Source organism: Ambystoma mexicanum, chromosome 11 (genome assembly GCF_040938575.1).
Source record: "Ambystoma mexicanum isolate Mex_15411 chromosome 11, UKY_AmexF1_1, whole genome shotgun sequence".
Lineage (NCBI taxonomy): Eukaryota > Metazoa > Chordata > Amphibia > Caudata > Ambystomatidae > Ambystoma > Ambystoma mexicanum.
This window is the reverse complement of record NC_090934.1, coordinates 986387918-986414661: the sequence shown is the minus strand read 5'-3', so window position 1 is coordinate 986414661 and position 26744 is coordinate 986387918. Positions and strand designations below refer to the sequence as shown.

At 53.5% G+C, this 26744-nt stretch overlaps 1 protein-coding gene across 11 annotated transcripts in view; it reads left to right on the top strand.

The window, feature by feature from the left end:
- The window catches only part of OSBPL5 (oxysterol binding protein like 5), a 1112782-nt gene that overhangs the window by 1006209 nt on the left and 79829 nt on the right, over window positions 1-26744 (top strand). For all 11 annotated transcript variants that reach the window (XM_069624153.1, XM_069624161.1, XM_069624156.1 and 8 more), the window contains one exon: window positions 23882-24067. In XM_069624153.1, coding sequence (XP_069480254.1) covers window positions 23882-24067 — 186 coding nt within the window. The remainder of the gene's footprint in view (window positions 1-23881; window positions 24068-26744) is intronic.

The following is a 26744-nucleotide window of genomic DNA, read 5'->3' as shown; positions in this document are numbered from 1 at the left end:
TCATGTCCCCTATCACCCCCACCCCCCAGCCACCATGGGCAGCCTCCACCAGGCCCCCACTCATGTCCCCTTGCACCCCCACCCCCCAGCAGTCATGGGGCACCCTCCACCAGGCCCCCACTCATGTACCCTATCACCCCCATCCCCCAGCCACCAGGGGCAGCCTCCACCAGGCCCCCACTCATGTCTCCCACCACCCCCACCCCCCAGCCACCAGGGGCACCCTCCACCAGGCCCCCACTCATGTCCCCTATCACCCCCACCCCCCAGCCACCAGGGGCAGCCTCCACCAGGCACCCACTCATGTCCCCCTGCACCCCCACCCCCCAGCCACCAGGGGCAGCCTCCACCAGGCCCCCACCCATGTCTACCACCACCCCCACCGCCCAGCAGTGCAGGGGCACCCTCCACCAGGCCCCCACTCATGTCCCCTTGCACCTCCACCCCCCAGCAGTCATGGGGCACCCTCCACCAGGCCCCCACTCATGTCTCCCACCACCCCCCAGCCACCAGGGGCACCCTCCACCAGGCCCCCACTCATGTCTCCCACCACCCCCACCCTCCAGCATCCAGGGGCACCCTCCACCAGGCCCCCACTCATGTCTCCCACCACCCCCACCCCCCAGCAGTGCAGGGGCAGCCTCCACCAGGCCCCCACTCATGTCTCCCACCACCCCCACCCCCCAGCCACCAGGGGCACCCTCCACCAGGCCCCCACTCATGTCCCCTATCACCCCCACCCCCCAGCCACCAGGGGCAGCCTCCACCAGGCACCCACTCATGTCCCCCTGCACCCCCACCCCCCAGCCACCAGGGGCAGCCTCCACCAGGCCCCCACCCATGTCTACCACCACCCCCACCGCCCAGCAGTGCAGGGGCACCCTCCACCAGGCCCCCACTCATGTCCCCTTGCACTTCCACCCCCCAGCAGTCATGGGGCACCCTCCACCAGGCCCCCACTCATGTCCCCTTGCACCCCCACCCCCCAGCAGTCATGGGGCAAACTCCACCAGGCCCCCCTCATGTCTCCCACCACCCCCAGCCACCAGGGGCAGCCTCCACCAGGCCCCCACTCATGTCTCCCACCACCCCCACCCCCCCCAGCCACCAGGGGCAGCCTCCACCAGGCCCCCACTCATGTCTCCCACCCCCCAGCCACCAGGGGCAGCCTCCAGCAGGCACCCACTCATGTCCCCTATCACCCCCACCCCCAAGCAGTGCAGGGGCACCCTCCACCAGGCCCCCACTCATGTCTCCCACCAACCCCACCCTCCCAGCAGTGTGAGGCAGTGTGGGGCAGCCTCCACCAGGCTCCCACCCATGTCTCCCACCACCCCCCAGCCACCAGGGGCAGCCTCCACCAGGCCCCCACTCATGTCTCCCACCACCCCCACCCCCCAGCACTGTGGGGCACCCTCCACTAGGCCCCCACTCATGTCTCCCACCACCCCCACCCCCCAGCCACCAGGGGCAGCCTCCACCAGGCCCCCGCGCATGTCTCCCACCACCCCCACCCCCCAGCATCCAGGGGCACCCTCCACCAGGCCCCCACTCATGTCTCCCACCAACCCCACCCTCCCAGCAGTGTGAGGCAGTGTGGGGCAGCCTCCACCAGGCTCCCACCCATGTCTCCCACCACCCCCCAGCCACCAGGGGCAGCCTCCACCAGGCCCCCACTCATGTCTCCCACCACCCCCACCCCCCAGCACTGTGGGGCACCCTCCACCAGGCCCCCACCCATGTCTACCACCACCCCCACCCCCCAGCAGTGCAGGGGCAGCCTCCACCAGGCCCCCACTCATGTCCCCTATCACCCCCACCCCCCAGCCACCATGGGCAGCCTCCACCAGGCCCCCACTCATGTGCCCTTGCACCCCCACCCCCCAGCAGTCATGGGGCAAACTCCACCAGGCCCCCACTCATGTCCCCTATCACCCCCACCCCCCAGGGGCAGCCTCCACCAGGCACCCACTCATGTCTCCCACCACCCCCACCCCCCAGCAGTGCAGGGGCAGCCTCCACCAGGCCCCCACTCATGTCCCCTATCACCCCCACCCCCCAGCCACCATGGGCAGCCTCCACCAGGCCCCTACTCATGTCCCTTTGCACCCCCACCCCCCAGCAGTGCAGGGGCACCCTCCACCAGGCCCCCACTCATGTCCCCCTGCACCCCCACCCCCCAGCCACCAGGGGCAGCCTCCACCAGGCCCCCACCCATGTCTACCACCACCCCCACCCCCCAGCAGTGCAGGGGCACCCTCCACCAGGCCCCCACTCATGTCTCCCACCACCCCCACCCCCCAGCCACCAGGGCAGCCTCCACCAGGCCCCCACTCATGTCTCCCACCACCCCCACCCCCAGCACTTGGGGCACCCTCCACCAGGCCCCCACTCATGTCCCCTATCACCCCCACCCCCCAGCCACCATGGGCAGCCTCCACCAGGCCCCCACTCATGTCCCCTATCACCCCCATCCCCCAGCCACCATGGGCAGCCTCCACCAGGCCCCCACTCATGTCCCCTATCACCCCCACCCCCCAGCCACCATGGGCAGCCTCCACCAGGCCCCCACTCATGTCTCCCACCAATCCCCCCCGGCCACCATGGGCAGCCTCCAGCAGGCACCCACTCATGTCCCCTATCACCCCCACCCCCCAGCAGTGCAGGGGCACCCTCCACCAGGCCCCCACTCATGTCTCCCACCACCCCCAGCCACCAGGGGCACCCTCCACCAGGCCCCCACTCATGTCTCCCACCACCCCCACCCTCCAGCATCCAGGGGCACCCTCCACCAGGCCCCCACTCATGTCTTCCACCACCCCCACCCCCCCAGCAGTGTGGGGCAGCCTCCACCAGGCTCCCACCCATGTCTCCCACCACCCCCACCCCCCAGCCACCAGGGGCAGCCTCCACCAGACTCCCACCCATGTCTACCACCACCCCCACCCCCCAGCAGTGCAGGGGCACCCTCCACCAGGCCCCCACCCATGTCTACCACCACCCCCACCCCCCAGCAGTGCAGGGGCAGCCTCCACACCAGGCCCCCACTCATGTCCCCTATCACCCCCACCCCCCAGCACTGAGGGGCACCCTCCGCCAGGCCCCCACTCATGTCCCCCTGCCCACAGGCCCTGACAATCCTCAAGCATGTGCCTCATGGCCAGCCACCACAGCCCAAAGACACAATCAAGTATTACATGTGCCCATGATACTACTCCAATGGAAACAATGTAAATCAACACGTGTCTCACACACACACAATGGTTGCAAGTGAACCTGAAAACCCATATCATGACATGCATGAAAACAATGAGATGAAACCACACATTGAAGAATGAAACAGTCCAAATAACGTATTAAAAACAACAGCAATGGCAATCAAAATTAACCAAAATACACAAGTAAAAAAATAACAAAATTAAGCAGGCTGTCCCTTTTCAAATTAAAATCAATAAATGATAATCCAAAAAAAATCTTCCAAAGTTCAAGTCCATGAAAAGGAAATGAAGGGAAAAAAGAAATAGAAAACCATTGCTCCATGGGAAAAAATATTCATAGTAAAAAAAATATCCAAATCCAATCTAAAATGGAACTATATACAAAAGGTGGAGCAGTGCCCGTCGACTCCAAATAAAAATAAACTACAAAGGAAACCTATCAAAAAAATAACTATATACAATGGCGGCGGGCCAGTCCAGCGGCTCACTTAGTGGTGTTCCGGGCCAGGGCATCATCGAACTCCTCGTCTATGTCCCGGAGGCGGTCCTGTTCCATGGCCCGAGGGTCTGCAGGGACGCCGACATGTTCACCTCCAACTCCCTGCGGATTGCCTCGAGGCACTCGGCCCGCCTCAGCGCCCTCTGCATGGAGTTCTCCGCCCTGACCATCGTGAGCCGCACCTCTTCCGCCTGCTGCCGCTCCGCATCTATGGCGTGGCCCAACCGCTGCCACACGGAAGACACTTCCCGTCCAGGGTCCTCCTGCCGATGCCTACCCCTCCGATGTTGAAGGCCCCGAGCTATCGTGGCTCCCACCTGCTGCAGCTGCTGCTGTCCATGTGCCCTGTCCGATGGTGCCTGCACATCCTCCTCCAGCTGGGGTGCAGCCGTTGATGTGGCCACCCCTGCTGGACGTCCGACTCCCGACTGTGGCAGGGATCTATTGTCCACCAGCCTGGCCGCACGGTCGGAGGCAGCTCCACAGGGCACCCAGGTGACACATGGGTGGGAAGATGGCATGGAGGACGACTGTGCCATAGGGGGTTCTGTGGAGAAGGAGGTCGGAACAAGGTCCAGGAAACGGAGGAATCCAGCCCTGGTGAGCTGTCCCAGTGGGTCAACGCGGTCAACGAGCCATGCGAGAAGACGTGCAGACTCATGAAAAGACTGCAGGTCAGCTCGCGTGGCCCGTTGACGCAACGCCACCCCACCCTGGACAGGCTCAACCTGGTGCAGGATAGCCACATCCGCAGGGAGAGGAAGGCCAGGTGTTGTAAGCCAATCCTCTCCCTGAGAACGGGTCTGGAGGTAGGCATCCCCGCTGGTGCAAGATGATGCAGTGACAGGAGCAGGGACAGGATTGCACACAGGCACCTCCGCGGCGGCCTGTGCTGCCTCCTGTCCCTGATCCTGCACTGCACCACTAGCACCAGTGGAATCCCCACCTCGAGACCCTGCCACTGTCGCTTGCACGGCCTCCTCCTCCACCAAACCCCCCACCAACCTGGATGACTCCGTGCCATCTTCCTCCGTTGGGCCCTGTGGGGTCCCAGCTGCCCCTTCTGCTGCCGAGGAGTCCAACTCCAACCTCCGCCTCTTGGACCTCCCCTCGGCAGCTGCGGCCTGGGACGCGGCACCGGACTCCTCACTCCCCGACGAGATCACAACCTGGGAGGGGATCCGGGCCTTGCGTCTCCGGCTGGTGGTGCGACCCCTGCCACTGTGCTCCACAGCACCTTCTCCGCCCTCTTCATCAGTTGACGCTGCAGACAGGGAGAAAGAAAACACAGGCATCAGGGCACTGTAAAATTTACTCATACACACATGACAGTTATACATGAGTGGCATTGGTAAACCTCAGACATGGCATCACAATCCCCAACACACATGTCATTTCAACTTGCACACATGAGCCATACCACAGCCATATTGCAACAGCCAGCACCATCCGTTCACATACAACAGCATGAGCAGCCAAAGGTCATCCACACATCACATGCAACATAGGGAGTACACTACACATGCACACACAACACCAAACTTGCATGCATGTGTACACCTCCGCCAACTGTCGCAGTGTTTTGATCGACATCCATGTCACACCTGATAATCATTCCTCCACATCCTGTGCCATGCAAGCCCACACACACAAGCACCATCCATGTGTCACACATGAGACCCCTCGCATGTGTCACCCTCACGGCCCTGTACACCCCCCCTACTTGGCCACTTAAAAATACATGTTCAACCTGCACACTCCTGGCACATCACCACACGCACAGCTTACAATCAGTATGCATGTACACTTACCACTCGACTCCAGACGGGTCTGCTTCTCAAGGACCTGGATGTGGAGCGCTGGTCATATGCGTTCCAGGACCCTCATCTGATCTTCCGACAAGTGGCCCCGGCGCCCCTTAGCATCCGCTGCCTTCAGGAGGCGCCGAGCCTTGTTGAGGGTCCTGGACCTGAAGTCCTCCCAGCACTTCCTGATACGTTCGTAGTCGCGGACTGCCACCTCCTCCGCATTGATGGCAGTCACGATGTCCATCCAGATCCGAGTCCGTCCTTCCTTGTCGGCGCGCAACCTTCCGAATAGGGCATCATACTGCTCCAGGACATGCTCCACCAGGACACCAACTTCGGTGGCAGTGAAGCTTGTGCCCCTCTGCCTCCTTGGCCGGGGGTTGCCACTGATGCCAGATGTTGCAGTGCTCGACATGGCAACCATAGAGGCAGGAGTGGGTGGGCAACTGGGTCCTGGGGCTGGGCTGTGGGGCGATGGAAAAGCAGTCGGGAGTCTTCGGTTCCAGCAGGGGTGGTCACAACAACAGCACCCCTGGCTGATGTGCAGGCAGCAAATGGCAGGGCACGTGGGCAGCAGGCAGTCAGGCAGCAGCAGATGGCAGGTGGGAGCGTGCTGAGGGCTCTGGGGGGCAGTAATTTGGCCTTCTGGGCAGGAGCGTGGTCTTCTGTGTGTGAACGCGTGGCCAGCTTGATACGGAGTGATTTGGCACGTGAAAATCCAACACGTCTGCGTGTAATTCGAGGAAAGACCCTTACCGCGTAAACGCGTCACCAGCGTATGCGCGTCTATGAAGTCACGTGCACGTTGAATAGGGCACACGTTGGAAATGTTGCGTGTTAAAAAAATGAAAGACACGTCCGAGTGTCAAAGCGTGTAATTGGTGGAAATGGCCCTACACACAGAAGTGACAAAGCGTGTAATTGGTGGAAATGGGCTTTGCGCGTACACGCGGCAGTGACAAAGAGTGTAATTGGTGAAAATGGCCCTGCACGCAGAAGTGACAAAGCGTGTAATTGGTGGAAATGGCCCTAGCGCGTACACGCCGCGTAAGTGACGCTGGACGTGTGGGCCTGCATAAAAGGTACTTGTAGAACACCATTTCGTTGTACGTGCTTTTCGTGGAGAGCGAGTGGGTGAATTCTGTACTTCGTCGTTTCACACGCGATTTACTTCACAGCGTTTCAAGTTCGTACTCCCCGTTACCTCTGACAGCTTTTTCTCTTTTTTCTCTTTTTCTGGTTTTCCTGGACCTGTTCCCTCAAACAGTGTTCCCTTCTATTGTTGTCCTGTCTCCTCAGACAGCGTACAAATCTTCTTTTGGCGGGGGTGTTGCCAACCAAACGCGCTTCTTTTTCACGCTCTTTTTCCTGCCAGACGGTGAGTCACGCACGTATCTAACATCTGTGCTTGCCCCGTGTGTAGCCTACCCCTTCAGAGGTCATTCTAGGCTGCGTGTGACACGCATACGTTCATTCTTGTGTTACTGGGTGCCACAGCGTAGTGCAGGTTTTTTTTTCCGCACACGTGGTCTAGGAGGGGTTGCGTGCACGTCATCTCCCTTTTTTGGGCTTCCTGTGCGTTGCGTGACCCGTCATCTTTCCCCAGGGGTCACATTCAGCCTTGCTAGAGCATTAGGGTACAATTACCATCTGGTACCCAACCCCTTTGACCCCCCAATTGCCCAGGACAATAGTTTACAGCCACTCCCATACGCACATTAACATCAGTGCCATGGTTGGGAGGCGAGGAATCTGTAAGGGTGGCAAACGTGGACGAGCCACAAGTGGTGGCCGTGGTGGATCCGGTAGGGGACGTGGTAGTTACTTGCAGGGTGACCCTGTCCCGCCATGTGTGGAGGACCAGTCAAGGGCACCCATAATCCCCCCCCCCTGGTTGAGGCTGATGTGGCTGACACCATCCATGCTCAGCCCTTGTTGGACCAGCCCATTGTGGCACCAGACCTGGCTGACTCCATGGCTGACTTCCAGGTCAGCAGGCCTATAACACGTGCGCTGGTGCACGTTGATGTCATCAGGCCACGTGGATCAGGGGCAGCAAGGTCATCTGCTGCCCCAAGTAGGCAGGGTGGAGAGGCTGCAGGGGCAGCTGCGGCTCCATCCACCCCAGCTCTCACACACCCAGCCAGGACACTGTCGGTCCTAGTCCATCCTGCTGACATTCCCCCTGACACCATTACACTTGAGCCAATGCCTGCACCAACTCCCATGTTGAGTGTGCAATCCCACACTCCTGATACAGAGTCCAGCAGGGCTCCTGCCCCTAGTGTCCAGAGCGGCGTAGGACACTCAGGATCACCACCACCTTCCAAGCGGAAGAGGAAGAGTGCTCGTCCGGCACAGGCTGATGCCCCAGACACGGCTACACAGTCCGGCCCGTCGAGGAAGCCCAGCTTCACGGATGCCGAAACTGAATGCACTTGTCGAGTATGTGTCCGCACATGATAACGAGATGGTCATTGTTGCAGGATCCAAGACCACACCTGCACAACGCCAGGCACACTGGCAGACCGTTGCAGACATCGTAAGTGCCCTTGGAATCGTGAGGCGCACAGCCAATGATTGCTATAAGCGCTCGAATGACCTAAAGCGCAGGGCAAAGAATAAGCTGGCCTCAAGTCATGCCGCAACTCTAGTGACTGGAGGTGGGTCTCCAGTAGAAGACATGGAACTCACTCCACATGAGTCAGTCGCTGGGACCTACGTCACGGAGGAACAGATCCAAGGCGTGGGAGATCTGCCTGATTATGAGGCATTGTCCGGTGAGTGCACATGCATGTGTGTGTCATCCATGTGCATGGTGTGTGTGTGAGGGCTTCTGTTTGTGTGCCAGGTGAGGGTGTGTACGCCTGAGTCATTTGGGTCACCCATGTGCTTCATGCAATACATTCTGCGCAGCAGCATTTGGCCATAGCAGTATCCCTTCTGCCAACAGTAGACATATAGCCCAACAGCACGCCAGTTGCCCTTGAAGTGTCACCTTGCACCAACATTGTTGCTTATTTTTCACTGTTCATTCAGGCAGATTGTTTGCATTCCACCACTTTTACTAGGCATTTCTCAGTCCTCTAGTCACATGTCTGACATGGCTATGGTAAAGTGGAGTGACTGTTACCTGGATATCATTTGTTTAGACATGTCCCTGTGCAATCGGACCATTTTGGACTGGCAGCTCCAGGTGAAAAATCAGACCTGTTTGAATTAGAAAAGCTATTACATGAGGGAACTGGACTGAATGAATAAGTGCTGCCCTCCTCTCCATCTTCACTCAATAGCAATGGTACATGCCATCTGTGTGATGGCATGTTTATTTCACCTGGAAATCACAGGGCAATGTGTGATGCCACTGCTAGGCAGCATGCAGCAAATGTGTTCATCTTCCATCTTGGTGTCATCAATGTGTGCCATTTGCCTCCCCTTCATACGCAGTGAGGGTGCATGCATGGGAGGGTTTTAGTCATGTGGGACATGTGTCAATCAAGTACAGGTTCTGTTGCTTCTCAGCCCTCATTGTGTGCCATGGTCCTAATGCCTGTTTCCATTTGTTTGCTTTTATGTCTTTGCAGGGGAAGACGCACCTGATACTGCTGGGGTTGTGGAGATGGTGCAGACCCAGGAGGGGTCCGAGGGCCGACCGACCACCAGTGAGGGACGTGGTGTGATGGTGAGTGAGAACCCACAACTGCTGCAGGTCGTGCTCTCAAGGGGTGTCTCTGGCTGCACCTCCCCCGAGCTGTACTCAGGTGTTGGTTCGGATGATGAGACCTACGTGCCGTCGCAGGTGAGTGTTCCTGGGAGGGATTCTGTTCTGTCCCACCCACCTGCACCAGGGTCAGAACCCTCAATGGGGATGTCAGTGTTGGCAGCTACGCCTTTGGTGGTTACGGATGCAGGGTCACACTCCGCGACATCTGATCCTGTTCCTGGGCCAGCAGATCAGAGGGGGAATGCAGTCCTGCAGCCTCAGGCAGTGCCGGCACAGCAAGGCGCAGTTCGCCTTGCCCCAGACAGGTGTGGTGCCCGCCGACGTGGTGGCCGTACGCCACCTGGCAATACCGCATGGGAGCAATCCATTTACGGTATGGCAACCCAACAGGCAGCATCATCAGAGATGATGGCTCAGGCCATGGATAGGGTGGCCACTTCCATTGTCCCCCCCCGAAAGTCTGATGGAGCGACTACAGCAGGCAACCGACTCCATCTGCCAGTCACACATGGAGGACATGTTGGCGTCCAACAGGGACAGGCGGGCGGCACTGGCGACTCTGCAGGAAGCCATCTCCATAGAGTCCAAGGGCCACAGGGAAGCCCTGAGGTTGGAACTCCTTCACCTCAGGACAACTCTTGTTGAGCTTGAGGCATCAACAAACCGAAGGACAGAACAGCAGCTGGAGCGTCTCACCTGTACGCTCTCAGCTGAGATGCAGGCAACTAGGGCGGAGGTCCGGGCATCCGGTGAGTTGTTGCATGGGGCCCTCCGCACACTCATCCTCCAGAACGAAACCTACCACACCCGCATGCTTGCAGCCATGGAGGAACAGACTAGGGCCTTGCGTGGGCTGCCTCCCATAGTGCAACCACCTCCGGATGCAGCTGCACAGGGTGATAATAGCGACAGCAGTGATACTCCCACAATAGGGTAGCCGTGTGGGCCATGAGCCTATGGAGGTGTTTTTTTTTCGCAAGATCCACACAGGTGGGTTTTGGTGTGCACCCTGTCCTCGGACCTCCTGGGTGGCCTCCCCCTCCCCCCGGGCCCATTAATGGCCATTTTTTATTTATTTATTTATTTTTTTATTTATTTTTTGGGACAATGTGTAACTCATCATCCGTGTCTTCCTCCTAATTTGCAGGTCCTTTCCTCATGTCTACACAAGGCCCTCTACTTTGGAGATGGGGTCCATGTTGGCAGCAGTGCACCTACAACTCTACATGGCGGCAACACCATACAGTTGGAAGTGGTGGGAGTGCAGGCATTTCCAGGTGGTGAGACTACTAATTCCTTACATTCGTAATGTCATGTTAATGGTAGATTTTAGGGTCAGTAGATGATAAGTGTTTTTGCTAAATACCTGCTCAAGTGTGTTGTTGGTCCTGCATTGCTGTGAGCATTTCAGGTGTCGCGAGTTTCAATTAGGGACACTGTACATTGTGACACTTGTGTCAAGTTGTGGGGATTACTTTGTTTACCTGCACATAGCATGACATGGCACGGTGTGTCGTGTGGCGGTTCTGGGGATGGGTTGGGTGACATGGCACTGCCCTCATGTTGCATTTTGCAAGTGGGTGTTCATTTTAGCTGCATGAATGTGTTTTTTCACGAAACTGCATTGGTGGTGTCTGTGTAGGTAGGGATGCACACATTGTAACACTTCCAGGTGAACAATCTCAGGCTGATATGGTTTTGACGGTTGATTCTCCAGACATTCAGGATCAGTGTCGGGTTGAGTCATCATTGATTGTCAGATGGTATGTGCCAGGGCAGTGTGCACTCCACAGGGGTGTGATTTCTATGTGAAGTAATTAGCCACTAGCTGTGTACGGGCTGCCTCCCCCGTGCCCTTTCCCCTCCCATGCGCAGCAGGCGTGCATGTGGTTGGAGATGTGGGGGCACAACCATGTCCACAGGCAGGCCCTGGCGTGTTGCAACGTTGTGCAGGACACATGCTGCCACTATGATCCTGCACACTACTGGGGGAGCGTATAACAGCTGCCCGCCAGAACGGTCAAGGGAGCGAAAGCGTGACTTAAGCACTCCGAATGTGCGCTCCACTATGCCCCGGGTTGCAATGTGGGCTGTGTTATATCTTACCCCGGGTGGCGTGGTGGGGTTCCGAATTGGCGTCATCATGTGGGGGCTGAGAGGGTAGGCACTGTCCCCTGTGGAGGTGGTGATTGGTATCATTGGTGGGGTTGTGACCTTGCTCAGTATCTGACATGCATGCATGTGCAGTGGCATTCATACTCACCAAGCAGCCATGTATCGCCATGCCGCCCAGCTTCTAGGTCCCGGCTTAGGGTGGACATTCGGTAAATGAAGCTGTCGTGGGTGGACCCGGGATAGTTGGCATATACTGAGGTGATGATTCCCTTGGCATTACATACTACCTGCACGTTGATGGAATGCCAGTGCTTGCGGTTCCTATAGATGTGCTCAGATGCCCTGGGGGGACGTAGAGCCACATGGGTGCAGTCGATGGCACCTAGCACTTTGGGGAATCGTGCCACACCGTAAAAATCCAGGGCGGCAGCATGCCTTTCTGCATGTGTTCTGGGCAGGTATATGTGCCTGCGGACTGATGGGCATGCAGTGATGATGTTCAAGACCTGGTGTAGGCAGCGTGACTGCGTGGCCTGTGACACCCCACCCACTATGGCACTTGTCCGCTGAAATGATCCAGTGGCTAAGAAGTGCAGTACATTGAGGACCTTCTCCAGGGGGCTGAGTGCTTGGGAGCACAGGGTGGGTGATGTGAGGTCATCCTCCCACTCACTCACCAGGTCCAGTATTATGTGTGGTGGAAACCTGTACCTCTCATACACCTGGTCATCAGGCATCCCGAAAAGGCTGGTTCTGGGTGTGAATATTCTGGCCCCGACTATCCTCCTCCTCCTCCTTTGGTAGCCCACGGCCACTGCTGCTAGGAACGGTATATTCATCCTGGCGTCTGAGCTTTTTTTTTTGCGCGCAAATTTATGCGTCGCGGGTCGACATTTGCCTGCTTCCTACTGGCGTACGTGTTTCTTTGCGCGTGTTGTAGACGAGCGTGTGAAACTTCCCGCGCACCCCTGAAATCCAGTACCCAGGCCAATAGCGTGTGGAAATTCCCGCGCACCCCGGAATACACGTGCGCTGATGTACTCGCGTGTGAAACTTCCCGCGCACCCCTGAAATCCAGTACCCAGGCCAATAGCGTGTGGAAATTCCCACGCACCCCGGAATACACATGCGCAAGTGCCCGTGCACCCCTGAAATACACGTACATAGGCCAATCGCGTGTACGCGCACTTTTGTCGAATTACACGCAATGACACTCTGACGTGCAGTCTTTCCACGTGTGCTCCGTCATCACGTGCTATGAGGGAAACACCCGTGCGGGTCACGTCACAGACGGGCTTACGCGCTGAGGGCCTTTGGTCCAATAGAATTGCGTATGCGTGCTGACGCGCTTACGCACTAAGGGCCTTTCCTCGAATTTCACGCTGACGTGCAGGATTTTCACGTGCCAAATCACTCCGTATCAAGCTGGCCACGCGAAAACACACGGAAGACCACGCTCCTGCCCAGAAGGCCGAATTACTGCCCCCCAGTGCCCCGAGCAGCCTCCCACTTGCCATCTGCTGCCTGCCTGTCTGCTGCCATTTGGTGCCTGCACATCAGCCATCTGCAGGGGTCCAGTTGCTGTGTCCACCCCTGCTGGAACTGAAGACTCCCGACTGGGATAACATCGCTCCACAGCCCAGCCCCAGGACCCAGTTGCCCACCCACTCCTGCCTCTGGGGTTGCCATGTCGGGCACTTCCACATCTGGCACCAGTGGCAACCCCAGGCCAGAGGGGCAGAGGGGAACCAGCTTCACTGCCACCGAAGTTGGTGTCCTGGTGGAGCATGTCCTGGGGCAGTATGATGCCCTCTTTGGATCGTCCCGCGCCAGCAAGGAAGGACGGGAGAGGATCTGGGCCGACTGTGTGGTTGTCATCAACGCGGAGGGGGTGGCAACCCGCGACGTCCAGAAGATCAAGAAGCGCTGGGAGGACTTGAGGTCCAGGACCCTCGTGAAGGCCTGGCACCTCGTGGAGGGGGGCTGGGGCCGCATGAGTTCCAGCCAGATGAGGGTCCTGGAACGCGTACGCCCAGCGCTCCACGCCCAGATCCTTGAGCGGGAGACCCGTCTGGAGTTGAGCGGTAAGTGGCCAAGCATTGCTGTGTGAGACAGGGCATGTTGCGGTGTGCTGGTTGTCTGGTACTTGCCTGTATATGTGACATAGGCCATGTATGCATGTATGTGTGCAGGGACATCATGGTAATGCATGTGCGACCAGTGATGTGTGAACCACATGGTTGTTGCATGTTTTTAAATGCGACATGGGGAGCCCGATGCAGATTTTACACATGAGGGCATGCCAGTCTCTGCTCCTGGACATAGGTGGGGGTGAGGGATGGGTGCTGATGCCAGGTACATATATGGTAGCCATGTCTGTGTGCCTGACCTGCGTGTCTGTGACTTGTGAATGCCATGGATGCATGACACATGTGTGTGACAATGCACATATTCACTGATGCAGCCTAGTTATCCTGGTATCCGCTGTGTTTGGGGTGTATGAGGCCAGATGGATGTGACTGAGGTGTACTGTGTGCATGTGATAGGCATGACCCATGATGCATGTGAGTTCCATATCATTGTATGTTTCAAGAGTCCATTGGACATGTATGGAAATGTCCATTGCATGCACCATGCCTGTTACTGTGTGTGTTTTGCTTGGACTGACCCATGTGTTGTGGAGGGACATGATGGAAGTGTACTTTGACAGTGGTACTCATCTGCTATTGCTTCCTGTCTAGGGGACCATTGAACAGTACCCTGATGCTTGTGTTCTATGTCTCCCTCTACGCAGCGGCTAGTGAAGAAGAGGGCGGAGACGGCGCTGTGGAGCGAGGCGGCGGGGATGCCCCCACGGCTGCAGCGGAAGGGGTGGGTGAGCCCCCACAGGGGCCTGCTACGGCGGAAGACGGTGAGGAGCCATCCAGGTTGGTGGTTTCCACAGAGGAGGAGGAGGCCGCCACTGAGGCACACATGGGGCCTGGTGGGGGCATCCCTGCTGGTGCAAGTGGTACAGTCCAGGGGCAGGGGCAGGAGGCAGCACAGGTCACCGTGGAGGGGCCTGTGCATGTCGCTGTCCCTGACCCTGTGAGTGCACCACCATGCACCAGCAGGGATGCCCCGTCCCAGGCCTGTCCGCAGGTAGAGGGGATGTCCATGTCACCTGACTCCCCTCCACCTGCGTACGAGGGGACCCGTGTCCGTATGGAGAAGGTCCTGATTGGGGTCGCGATGCACGCAGGTGCAATTCGTGATGACGTGCGTGCTTCCCGGGAGGAGCACGCACGTCGTCGCGAAGAGAACCGTGCCGCCGTTGCCCAATTGGGATCTTCCATGTTCGGGGGTTTCCTGCATGTGTCGGCCAATCTGGCGGCCCTCTCCTCCTCTGTGGAGGCTATACGCCGGTCGTTCTTGCCGTCTTCCGGCCCAGATGCCACCGGGGCCCCCTGTGGACCTGCCCTGACCAATGCAGCCAGCTCGGTGGGGATCCCATCCCTGCCACAGTCGGGAGTCGGAGGTCCAGCAGGGGTGGACACCACAGCAACTGTACCCCAGCAGATGGAGGATGTACCGGCATCATCAGGCAGGACACGTGCACGACGGCGTCTGTGGATTCCATCAGCCTGGATGCCGTCGTGCTGGCAGAGGCAGTTGCGTCGGAGGCAGCAGCAGAGTCAATGTGGGAGGCATCATGGCTCGGGGCCATCAACATCGGAGGGGCAGGCATCGGCCAGAGGGCAGGAGGACCCAGGACAGGAAGTGTCTTCCGTGTGGCTGCGGTTGGGCCAGCATATAGGTGCGGAGCGGCGGCGGGCGGAAGAGGCGCGGCTCACGATGGTCAGGGCAGAGAACTCCATGCGGAGGGCCCTGAGGCGGGCCGAGTGCCTCGAGGCAATCCGCAGGGGGTTGGAGGAGCAGATGGCGTCGCCCCTGCGGATCCTCGGGGCCATGGAACAGGACCGCCTCCGGGACATAGACGAGGAGTTTGATGATGCCCTGGCCCGGAACACCACGGAGTGAGCCGCTGGACTTGCCCGCCGCCTTTGTATATAGTTCTTTAGTTTTAGGTTTCCTTTGTTTCTTCTTATGATTTGGAGTCGACGGACACTGCTCCACTTTTTGTATATAGTTGCATTTTAGTTAGGGTTTTTTGTAGGTTTCCTTTGTTCAGTTGGGCTCATGGACCCTTGGATGTTTTGTACATAGTTCTTCATTGGATTGTTTGATTATTTTTTTTTTTATTTATTCACCATGGAGCAATGGTCTTTGCATTTATTTTTCTCTCTCTGATTGATTTTATTTTTAAATGTGACTTTGGACATTTTTTTGGATTTGGATTTTTTATTTGTTTGGAAGGACATGCAGCTTATCTTTTTTTCATTGGCATTGTAGTTTGCTTCATTTCATTTGCATTCAATTTTTTTTAATACAAATTTTTGTTTTCATACTTCACTGTGTGGTATCATCTCATTGGTTTCATGCATGCCATGTTGGGTGTTTTCCCATTCAATTGCAACCATTGTGTGTGACGGACATGGGTTCATTTGCTTTATGAACAATGGGGGTGTAACATGTAATTTCCATTTCCATGCGGGTGAATGGGTTACTTGGTAGGGCCTTTTGGCTGTGGAGGCTGACCAGAACGCACATGATTGGGGATTGTGAGGACCTGGGTGCAGGGGGACATGAGTGGGGGCCTGGTGGAGGATGCCCCTGGTGGCTGGGGGGTGGGGGTGGTGGAGACATGAGTGGGGGCCTGGTGGAGGGTGCCCCACACTGCTGGGGGGTGGGGGTGGTGGGAGACATGAGTGGGGGCCTGGTGGAGGGTGCCCCTGCACTGCTGGGGGGTGGGGGTGGTGGGAGACATGAGTGGGGGCCTGGTGGAGGGTGCCCCTGGATGCTGGGGGGTGGGGGTGGTGGGAGACATGAGTTGGACATGAGTGGGGGCCTGGTGGAGGCTGCCCCTGCACTGCTGGGGGGGTGGGGGTGGTGGGAGACATGAGTGGGGGCCTGGTGGAGGGTGCCCCTGCACTGCTGGGGGGTGGGGGTGGTGGGAGACATGAGTGGGGGCCTGGTGGAGGGTGCCCCTGGATGCTGGGGGGTGGGGGTGGTGGGAGACATGAATGGGGGCCTGGTGGAGGCTGCCCCTGCACTGCTGGGTGGGTGGGGGTGGTGGGAGACATGAGTGGGGGCCTGGTGGAGGGTGCCCCTGCACTGCTGGGGTGTGGGGGTGCAGGGGGACATGAGTGGGGGCCTGGTGGAGGGTGCCCCTGGTGGCTGGGGGGTGGGGGTGGTGGGAGACATGAGTGGGGGCCTGGTGGAGGGTGCCCCACACTGCTGGGGGGGGTGGGAGACATGAGTGGGGGCCTGGTGGAGGCTGCCCCTGGTGGCTGGGGGGTGGGGGTGGTGGGAGACATGAGTGGGGGCCTGGTGGAGGGTGCCCCATACTGCTGGGGGGGTGGGGGTGGTGGGAGACATGAGTGGGGGCCTGGTGGAGGGTGCCCCAGCACTGCTGGGGGGTGGGGTGCAGGGGGACATGAGTGGGGGCCTGGTGGAGGGTGCCCCTGGATGCTGGGGGGTAGGGGTGGTGGGAGACATGAGTGGGGGCCTGGTGGAGGGTGCCCCTGCACTGCTGGGGTGTGGGGGTGCAGGGGGACATGAGTGGAGGGTGCCCCTGGTGGCTGGGGGGTGGGGGTGGTGGGAGACATGAGTGGGGGCCTGGTGGAGGCTGCCCCTGCACTGCTGGGGGATGGGGGTGGTGGTAGACATGAGTGGGGGCCTGGTGGAGGGTGCCCCACACTGCTGGGGGGTGGGGGTGGTGGGAGACATGAGTGGGGGCCTGGTGGAGGGTGCCCCTGCACTGCTGGGGTGTGGGGGTGGTGGGAGACATGAGTTGGACATGAGTGGGGCCCTGGTGGTGCTGCCCCTGCACTGCTGGAGGGTGGGGGTGCAGGGGGACATGAGTGGGGGCCTGGTGGAGGGTGCCCCCACACTGCTGGGGGGGTGGGGGTGGTGGGAGACATGAGTGGTGCCCTGGTGGTGCTGCCCCTGCACTGCTGGGGGGTGGGGGTGCAGGGGGACATGAGTGGGTGCCTGGTGGAGGGTGCCCCTGGATGCTGGGGGTGGGGGGAGACATGAGTGGGGGCCTGGTGGAGGGTGCCCCTGGATGCTGGGGGGTGGGGGTGGTGGGAGACATGAGTGGGGGCCTGGTGGAGGCTGCCCCTGCACTGCTGGGGGGTGGGGGTGGTGGGAGACATGAGTGGGAGCCTGGTGGAGGGTGCCCCTGGATGCTGGGGGGTGGGGGTGGTGGGAGACATGAGTGGGGGCCTGGTGGAGGGTGCCCCTGGATGCTGGGGGGGTGGGGGTGGTGGGAGACATGAGTGGGGGCCTGGTGGAGGGTGCCCCTGCACTGCTGGGGGTTGGGGGGGGGTGGGAGACATGAGTTGGACATGAGTGGGGCCCTGGTGGTGCTGTCCCTGCATTGCTGGTGGGTGGGGGTGCAGGGGGACATGAGTGGGGGCCTGGTGGAGGCTGCCCCTGCACTGCTGGGGGCTGGGGGTGGTGGGAGACATGAGTGGGGGCCTGGTGGAGGGTGCCCCTGGATGCTGGGGGGTGGGGTGCTGGGTGACATGAGCAGGTGTGCAGGGTAGTCCCCTGTGGTGTCGGCTGCCTGCAGGGGCCGTGGAGGGTGTACAGGGAATACCTGGGAGCACACAGCCAAATCGCGTGTAGAATTTCCCGCATACCCCTGTCATACACGTACCCAGCCCAATCGCGTGTGGAAATTCACGCGCACATACCCTGCCAAATCGCGTGTAGGACTTCCCGCGCACCCCTGAGATCCACGTACCCAGACAAATCGTGTGTGGAAATTCCCGCGCACGTACCCGGCCAAATCGCGTGTGGAACTTCCCGCGCACCCCTGAAATCCACGTACCCTGCCAAATCGCGTGTGAGACTTCCCGCGCACCCCTGAGATCCACGTACCCAGACAAATCGCGTGTGGAAATTCCCGCGCACGTACCGGCCCAAATCGCGTGTGTGACTACCCGCGCACCCCTGAAATCCACGTACCCTGCCAAATCGCTTGTGAGACTTCCCGCGCACCCCGGAATACACGCACATGTTATTTTTCAGTCAGCGGGTGTCCGTGGGTACCCCTTTGCACGTCATTTGTCCTGGAGGGCCACAGTATAGGACATTCATCATGGCTGTATATGGGTGCTATTTGTTGGCGCACCTTTTGGTGCACATTTATTACAGGCGCAGAGACGCTACCGCCTGCTTTCTTGTGGCAGCCGTGTTTGTGCCTATGCGCTGGTTTGACCGTGCGCTTTTTTGCCCTATTCGATTCCATGAATACGGGTTGTAGGCGAGCGTGTGGGCGTTCCGCGCACTTGCACCCTGTACTTCCCCCGTGACGCCCACATTTTGGCAAGTTGTTCCCCATTCCGAGTGTTACGCCCCGTGTTCCGCCTACTTTTGTTGTGTGCGCTGCGCTATGTGCGATTTTCGCTGTGGCCTGTGCGATTTTCGCTGTGACCTGGCGCACGCCGTTAGATGGCCTGTGCGCCAACGTGCACCGCGCACTTTTTTAGCGCACATCCGATGGTTTTCTCGCGCACGGCCTTCCATGAATCGATGTGCGCTGCTTTTTGTGCGTTTTTCGCACTTGCAATGCGATTTTCGCTATTCCACTGCGAATCGCACGTTTTTGGCCACTTACGCCGCGCTAATTATTCCATGAATCGGCCTGTAAATATGTTATAGAACAAATGGAATGCATTCCATGGGAGACAGATTACTTATTTATGACTCTCGATGTGGTATCATTGTTTACCAGTATCCAACATACCAAGGGACTGGAAACAACTGAATTTTTCTTAAAAACAAGATCCATTTCATTCCTCAACCAAAATAACATGATTTTAGAGATGTTAAAATTTGTTTTGTCAAATAATATCTTCTTGTTCAATAAGACAATCTATAAACAAGAACAGGGGACGGCCATGGGTGCCAAATTTGCACCCTTATATACGTATCTATTCATGGGCCATTTTGAACTGAACTATGCCTGGCAGCACCAAGCATTCAGTGAAAACAAAATTGTTTTTTGGGGCTGCTACATCGATGATTTACTTGTGATATGGAACGGGAACAAATTGAGTCTCAACAAATACATTGCCTATCTCAATGACAATAAGTACAACATCAAATTTACAGAAAAATTCAGCTCTGAAGCAATAGAATTTCTAGACTTACAACTATACACAGATGGAGAAAAGATACTCACGGATCTCTATATTAAACCAACAGCAGTCAATAATAAGTTGCATGCACAGAGCAATCATGTGAAACATACCATAAAGAATATCCCATACGGAGAGATACTCAGAGTCAAACGAAACTGCAGCCTGGACACAAAATATCAAAAACATCTAATTGAGCTTAAAGACAATTTTCTACAGAGAGGATACAAAGAAGATTCTTTAAATCATGCAATGAAGAAAGCAGAAAAGGTGTCAACAACTAGCCTTTTAACTGAAAAACAAAAAACTGTAAAACTAATGTCATATGGATGGAACTAAAGATTTGAATGTATGGATTAAATACATGGAGTAATCAAAAAAATATTAAATAAACAAATCAAATTACTCTGAAAAACCGACTGTAATTCTTTTCTGGGGATCGCATATTTTAGGAGTACCAACTATACTATTTGCTAATTTGGTTTACATATTGTCTCAGCCACAATATAGGCACTCAAAGTGCAGACCCTGGAATCATAAAATTCAAGTAGCACAAATGATTTGCTTTGGAGAGGATCTAAAGCCGACATTGGCTGAAAATCTGTTTTTGAAAATAGTATTCCAAATTGTTTGAACTTCCTTACCCCAGGACCTATGAGAATATTCTAGGAGAGGATCTGGAGCATAAGTGGGATGATATTTTCTCAAGCCCAACGATTGAGAATATTCTAAGGAAATTGAACCCCTCTTGGGCTTTGCCCCGATAAATTGGCTCCCGCCACTTTGAATTATGATGTGAAACCATGGTCCTGTTTGTTGCATGGCCTCTTTCTTGAGATCGCTGTAAAAAAATGTTCTCCAGCTTTTATGGCATGAAGCCATTATTTTGCCTATTTTTTAAAAAGGTGATCGGATGGAACAGAAAACTTATCGCCCTATTGCAATTTTAGCTGTGCCTAATAAAATGTTTGCAGAAATAGTATTGGAATAACTGCACAGGTGGGTATCTAAATTCAAGATCCTTTCCAGATTTCCGGTGGGCGTCTGCAGAGGAATTGGAAGCACAATAAATGGTATGATATTATCCCACCTGAACGCTCAATCAAAATGCCATGGTGCATTGCCAATATACACAGCGAGCCTAGATTTGTCCAGCATGTTTGATAGAGTAGATGGGGACGTGTTTATGGTGGGAAATGCACTCATGGCGGTTACCAAAATAATTTATTGGTCTCATTAAATTACTCTATATGCAAAAATTCAGAGTACGGCTAAATGTAGAGGTGCGGCTGTTTACTGCCCCTCTTCTATTTAATCTTCATTTAGCTGATCTTGAAGACCTATGGGATCCGCCTAATATTTTACCAGTGAGGGGGGCCATTTGAAGTTGCATTGGTTAGCATATGCAGATGGCATCCTGCTCTTTGATCCCACCCAACTGGGCTTGTAGAGGAAATTGGCTCTCTTTTTTGATTATGCAGTGGAAAACAATATATCAATAAATGGCTCAAAATCTAAGGTGATCGTTTTTTATGGTCTGTAAGTGATCATCAATTGGAGATTGTTAAAAGCCTTAAATATTTGGGCTATTATTTTACTTCAATCTCCAACCATTTTGTCCACCAAAGAAATGTTAATAGCCAAGGCAGATCCATTGGTCTCCCAAATGAAGCGGGTCCTCAGAACTTACTGTATATTTTCTATGATTTGTCTAAAGAAATGTTATTCTACCAAGATAGTTTTGTTCTTGATATATGGTATGGAGACTGTGAAGGCATCATGAAGTAGACACAGACAACTTTAAAAATAAGTTTGAGTACAAACTTTTATTAACTAAAAGTATAGGGTTGGAAAAAGGCCCAACTTGCCCTATGCTAAGGTGGGATTTCCCTACCTGAATATATCTAATGATAGTCTGGGTCAGAAGGTCCAAAGCAAATGTCTGTCTATGTCGGAAACCTATATCTGCCCTCACATCTAACTGTATACAATGTGGTGGGATGTCAGCATCAAATAAGAAGAGGTCACATGAAAGTTCAGAGCTTCTTCCAGCTCTTGGATGGAAAAGGGTTTTCCCTTCCCCAAGGTTCAAACAGTTTCCTTAACAAAAGAGGGGTTCACTTCCCCAAGAATTTCAAGTCTATCAAAGTTCCAGAACAACACAGTTCGTCAGGATATTCAAAGTTCCAAAAAACACAATTCCTTGGGACACTTACCAGCTCTTCAGTTTGGTTACCTTCCACCAGTTCATAAAGTTCAGTTTCAATTTGCACAGGTTTTCTGTTAATTAATCACAAAGTGGCTTTTCCTTTAGGTTGATGTATATGGTCTAGGTGCAGTTATCGGACCACACAGTCCACCCACTACAGGTCACGCAACCGGCATACCTTACTTGCATATGTTTCATAAGTAATTTGCCACAGTTCCAGCTTCACAATAAGGCATGACTTATTCCTTTCACTTGCCCTTGAAGCTTTATTGTTTCTTCTTTTCTCACCATTCATTGGTATATTAGCTTTCACTTACAATGACCAACATAAGCTTCCCAGCACATTCTCCTGCTACGAAACTTATTCACTGTTTCAGGTCTTCTGATTACAACCTCTGACGCTCTTTGGCCAGGTTTCTCTTGGATACAGGTTTACTTTTCTTAACCATTCATTTCTCTCGGTAATGTGCAAAAAAATCTGCTTGGCTCTTGGCAATGCTCAATCGACTCTTTGCCAATGTTCATCCCAGTCATTCACTTATGCTTGCTTACTTGGCTTTGCTTCTTAGCCTTGCTTTCATGTCAGCTTTTTGCCAACTCAATTCACTGGTATTCATACTTTCTCTGTTTTTATCACAGTTCATTGTTATAATTATTCTTTAGTTTCCCCAAATTGACTTAAATGAGGGACTTCATATAATGCAGTTTCTTTCCTTTATCCGCATGTCATAGATAACAAATATCCCCTTGAAACCTGTGTTGGTACGCCCCAGAGCTCCCAGCGCTTCTGGGCAGACACACTGGTGTTGCTTTGGTGAATCCAACGTGTGGGGCAGCAGCACTTGTGTCTCCAGGAAGTGTTCTCTGTCCTGCCGGTCCTCCCGCGGCTTTGTGGACAGCTTCACTCAAGCCCGCCGGTCTCTCTGATGCACCACACTGTCTCCGTCACAATGCCAGCTCAATAATGCAAAACGTGACTTGACTGAGCTGATTATGAGTCTGGGAAAAACTAAGCATACATTGTATAATCTTGATTGGTGTTATACAGTGGATGCATTATATCTTTAATCTCAATATAGTATATATGCAAAATATCCACGAAAGAGTGGTGTGCTGCCGAGAAATTTGGTAAGATTTCCTTGTCAGAAGAGAAGATATTTTTATATGAATTTTAAATGTAACCTAGAAACAAAATACGTTTTGGGAGCTAGGTTAGGTATAGTCAAAGACGTTAGAATATGTAGAGGATGTAAAAATGTATCTTCAATCAAGACCCTAAACATCTGGTATTATATTGTCCTGTCTTTCAGAAAGAAAGATGTAAGTACTTTCAAGATGTGATTAATATGAATTACAATATGGAAGATGAAAGTTTATGGAATAACATTGTATATGGTAATAATATGTCATTGATTTTTAAGCTCTGTAGCTTTTTAAAGCATATTTTCGCATCTCTGTCTGAATGATTTTGTAGCGATTGTGTAATTGATTCTGTGAATTTTATTTTGTGTTTTTATGTTGATTGTATTGTGAACGTTTTTTAAAACCAATACACTAAAAAAGAATTAAATAAGCATTTGAAATGTTTAATAAAATGTTTGCGTAAGTGTTTAAAGTTATTAATAATAACTGTATTACACATGAAATAGAAGGAGAATACTCAGAATGTGCCGACCCCCCGCCCCAAATCATGACTAGTAGACTTCATGGGTCAGGGGATCCAAGAATGTACACAAACAGCTAAACCAGAAACAAAATCCTAACTATGAAACAAACTTAAAGATATCATAATAAAAATGTAAAAATACAGTGCTCTATCGAATTTCAAGTAACGTATGTCTGATATCATTACATGTGATTGCTACATGTAGAAATAAATATATTAAGGCTTAGCACTAAACAACTGACCAATTTGAAAAGTCCTTTTGTATTGTCCCTCCTAGATTGTGTCATGTCAGACTATTACCTGCTATTTCAGATGGTAATGTCATGTGGTATTAGAATCTTTTACTCTTCAACACATAACATAGTTCAGCGCATGTTCTCTTTGTTCTTCCAGGCTCTGGCAGCACGTAACAAGTGCAATAAATGAAGGAGACCAAAACAAAGCCACAGAGGAGAAGTTTGTGTTAGAAGAGGCTCAGAGAACAACAACAAGAGAACGAAAAGAAAAAAGTATAGAGTGGAAACCTATGCTTTTCACATATGATGTTGCGATGAACGAGTGGCGGTACAAATATGAAGAGTAAGTTGCCCATGGGTTTTCCTGATATTAATACAATAATTTAAATGGCTTACTCTCCTAATGTCCTTTATGGTAGGGTCTCCAACCTTTGGCTCTCCAGATGTTTTAGACTACATCTCCCATCAGCGATAGTCAGCATAGTTAATGGTGAGGGATCATAGGAATTGGAGTCCAAAACACCTGGAGAGCCGCAAGTTGCAGACCCCTGCCTTATGGGAACAGCACAAAGTGCTCCCTGTCATGTTCACTGTGAAACAGTCTTCCGACCTGTGCTACACATGGCACTCCAAGCATGTAAGCCATACCCTGCCTAAATATACACGTCATGGATAACTTTCATTAATTTAGGACTCCACAGATGGATGCAACATTCAGGATGCCCTTTAGGTTGGCATCAGTGTCTGCCATGTTTTGGCGTCTAATACAGATGTTGCTTGATGGTATGACTAGAGTGAGCTAGTTCCAAGAACTGGTGAGGCGCGACGGAGTGAAAACACGTTGAGAGGGTGCATACTGTACTCAGTATTCTCCAGGACAGGTGTTTAAATTGACAAAATGTCCAGATGTCAAATTAAGGTGTAAAGTGTGAGATCAAGGTCTGAAGGCCTTGTACAAAAGACTGGCCTTGCAGAATCTAGGCCTAAAGGACACACCCAGAGGGTTTGTCTTTTGTTCACATCCCTCTCACGGTCCTTTTTCGAGGGGCCCGCCTGCGCGCGCGCGCACGCACGCACACACGCACACACAAACACACACCTGCACTTCCCCGGCCCACACTGCCCCCTCAAGGCACTTCCCCCCACTGCCCCCCACTTACCTGATGGACACTCCGGAGACCGTGAACCGAGAAGCTGGATGCACAGCATGTTGCTCTTCTGTGCACACCACCCCCTGCACACATTCACCTTCCAGCACACCTTCCTTAGGTGCCCCATGTTGTATCTTGTCCGCTTGCTTGCCTGTTTGTGTGCATGGACCCCTGCATGGGTGGCAGGTGTATGTGAAGATGCAGTGTCTTTGTTTGAAAATTACATCTTTGTATTCCAAGGCTTAAAATAACCAGTGTCGCTTAGCAATTTGCTATTCAATTCTGTAGGTTTGTTAATTGAATTGCAACTTGTGTAGCATAGCTTGTTACTTAAATTACCCTGTTAATGAAACAGCAGCTCACCCTTCACTCCTCTTTCCCTCAGGGCTCTTTGACCTCTTTTCTCTGTTAACTGAAAGTTCAAAGAAGCCGATGGAGAAAGAGTGAAGCTTTTAAATAATTGCAACCCAGAAGTATTCAGGGTGATAATTTTATTAAGCCAACTATATCCTGTTCAGCAAAGACCAGTATGTGTTAACTTTATTTTATTTAAAAGACAATCCTGCAATTCCATTCCTAAGCATTTAAGCTGTTACATAATTCATATTTACATTATTGCTACTGTAGAACACTGCATTATCTGTTTTTCAGTAAAAGTTAGATTAGTATATCTAAATCTCAGTGTCAACTATATTTCATTTTGTTGAGGAAAGTGTTTCATCTTGACAAGAGAACACTTTGTAATATGTATATGGTCAAATTTTGATGGCAATCCTAGTTATGAGACCTGATGGTTGCATGCATTTGTGCAACAGGTGATCCACCCATAGCAAATTTCTATGCAACACTGCTCCTTTTAGGCCTTGAAGTACAGTAATGACATATTCAAAGACTCTGCATCTTCACATACACCTGCCACCCATGCAGGGTCTATGCACACAAACAGGCAAGCAAGAGGACAAGATACAACATGGGGCACTTACGGAAGGTGTACTTGGCGGTGAATGTGTGCAGGGGGTGGTGTGCACAGAAGAGCAACACTTCTGGGTTCATGTTCTCCAGAGCGTCCATCAGATAAGTGGGGGTAGTACTTTGAGGGGGCAGAGAGAGAGAGGGGAGGTGCAGGCGTGTGTGTGCAGGCGGGCCCTTCCAAAAGGGACCGGGAGAGGGATGTGAACAAAAGACTGACACTGGCGGTGTGGCCTTTACGGCCCAGATTCTGCAAGGCCAGTCTTTTGTTCAAGGCTTTCAGACCTTGATCTCACACTGTACACCTTAATTTGTCAATTTAAACAGCTGTCTGCGAGAATACTGGGTACAGAATGCACCCTCTCATTCGGTTTTCACTCCGTCGCAACGCACCAATTCTTGGAAATAGCTCCCTCCAGTCATACCATCACGCAACACTTGTATTAGACACCAAAACACGGCAGACACTGATGCCAACCTAAGGGGCATCCTACATGTGTAGAGTCCCAAGTTAATGAAAGTTATCCATGTTATTTCTATATTTAGACAGGGTATGGCTTACATTCTTGGAGTCTCATTTTAAGCCTTAGGTACAAATAACTTCTGGTGACATTATATATTAGTAAATATATTAGTAAACATATATTAGTAAACAATTGCTAATCAAATACGTTTGTTCGCTAATCAAGAACATTTTAATTAGCAAACACTGCTAGTACATTTTGGAAAACTAATATATGCCTTGTATTCAGTGCTAAAGTTAGGAAAACATCCGACAGTGATGGAGGCCCAGTACTCTGCTACTACATGTCTAAATATCCTCTGCCGTACCAGTCCCGTACCAGTAACTTGAGTTTCATCCAATAAAGGCTGTTCACTACAGAACTCTTGTACTCCTGG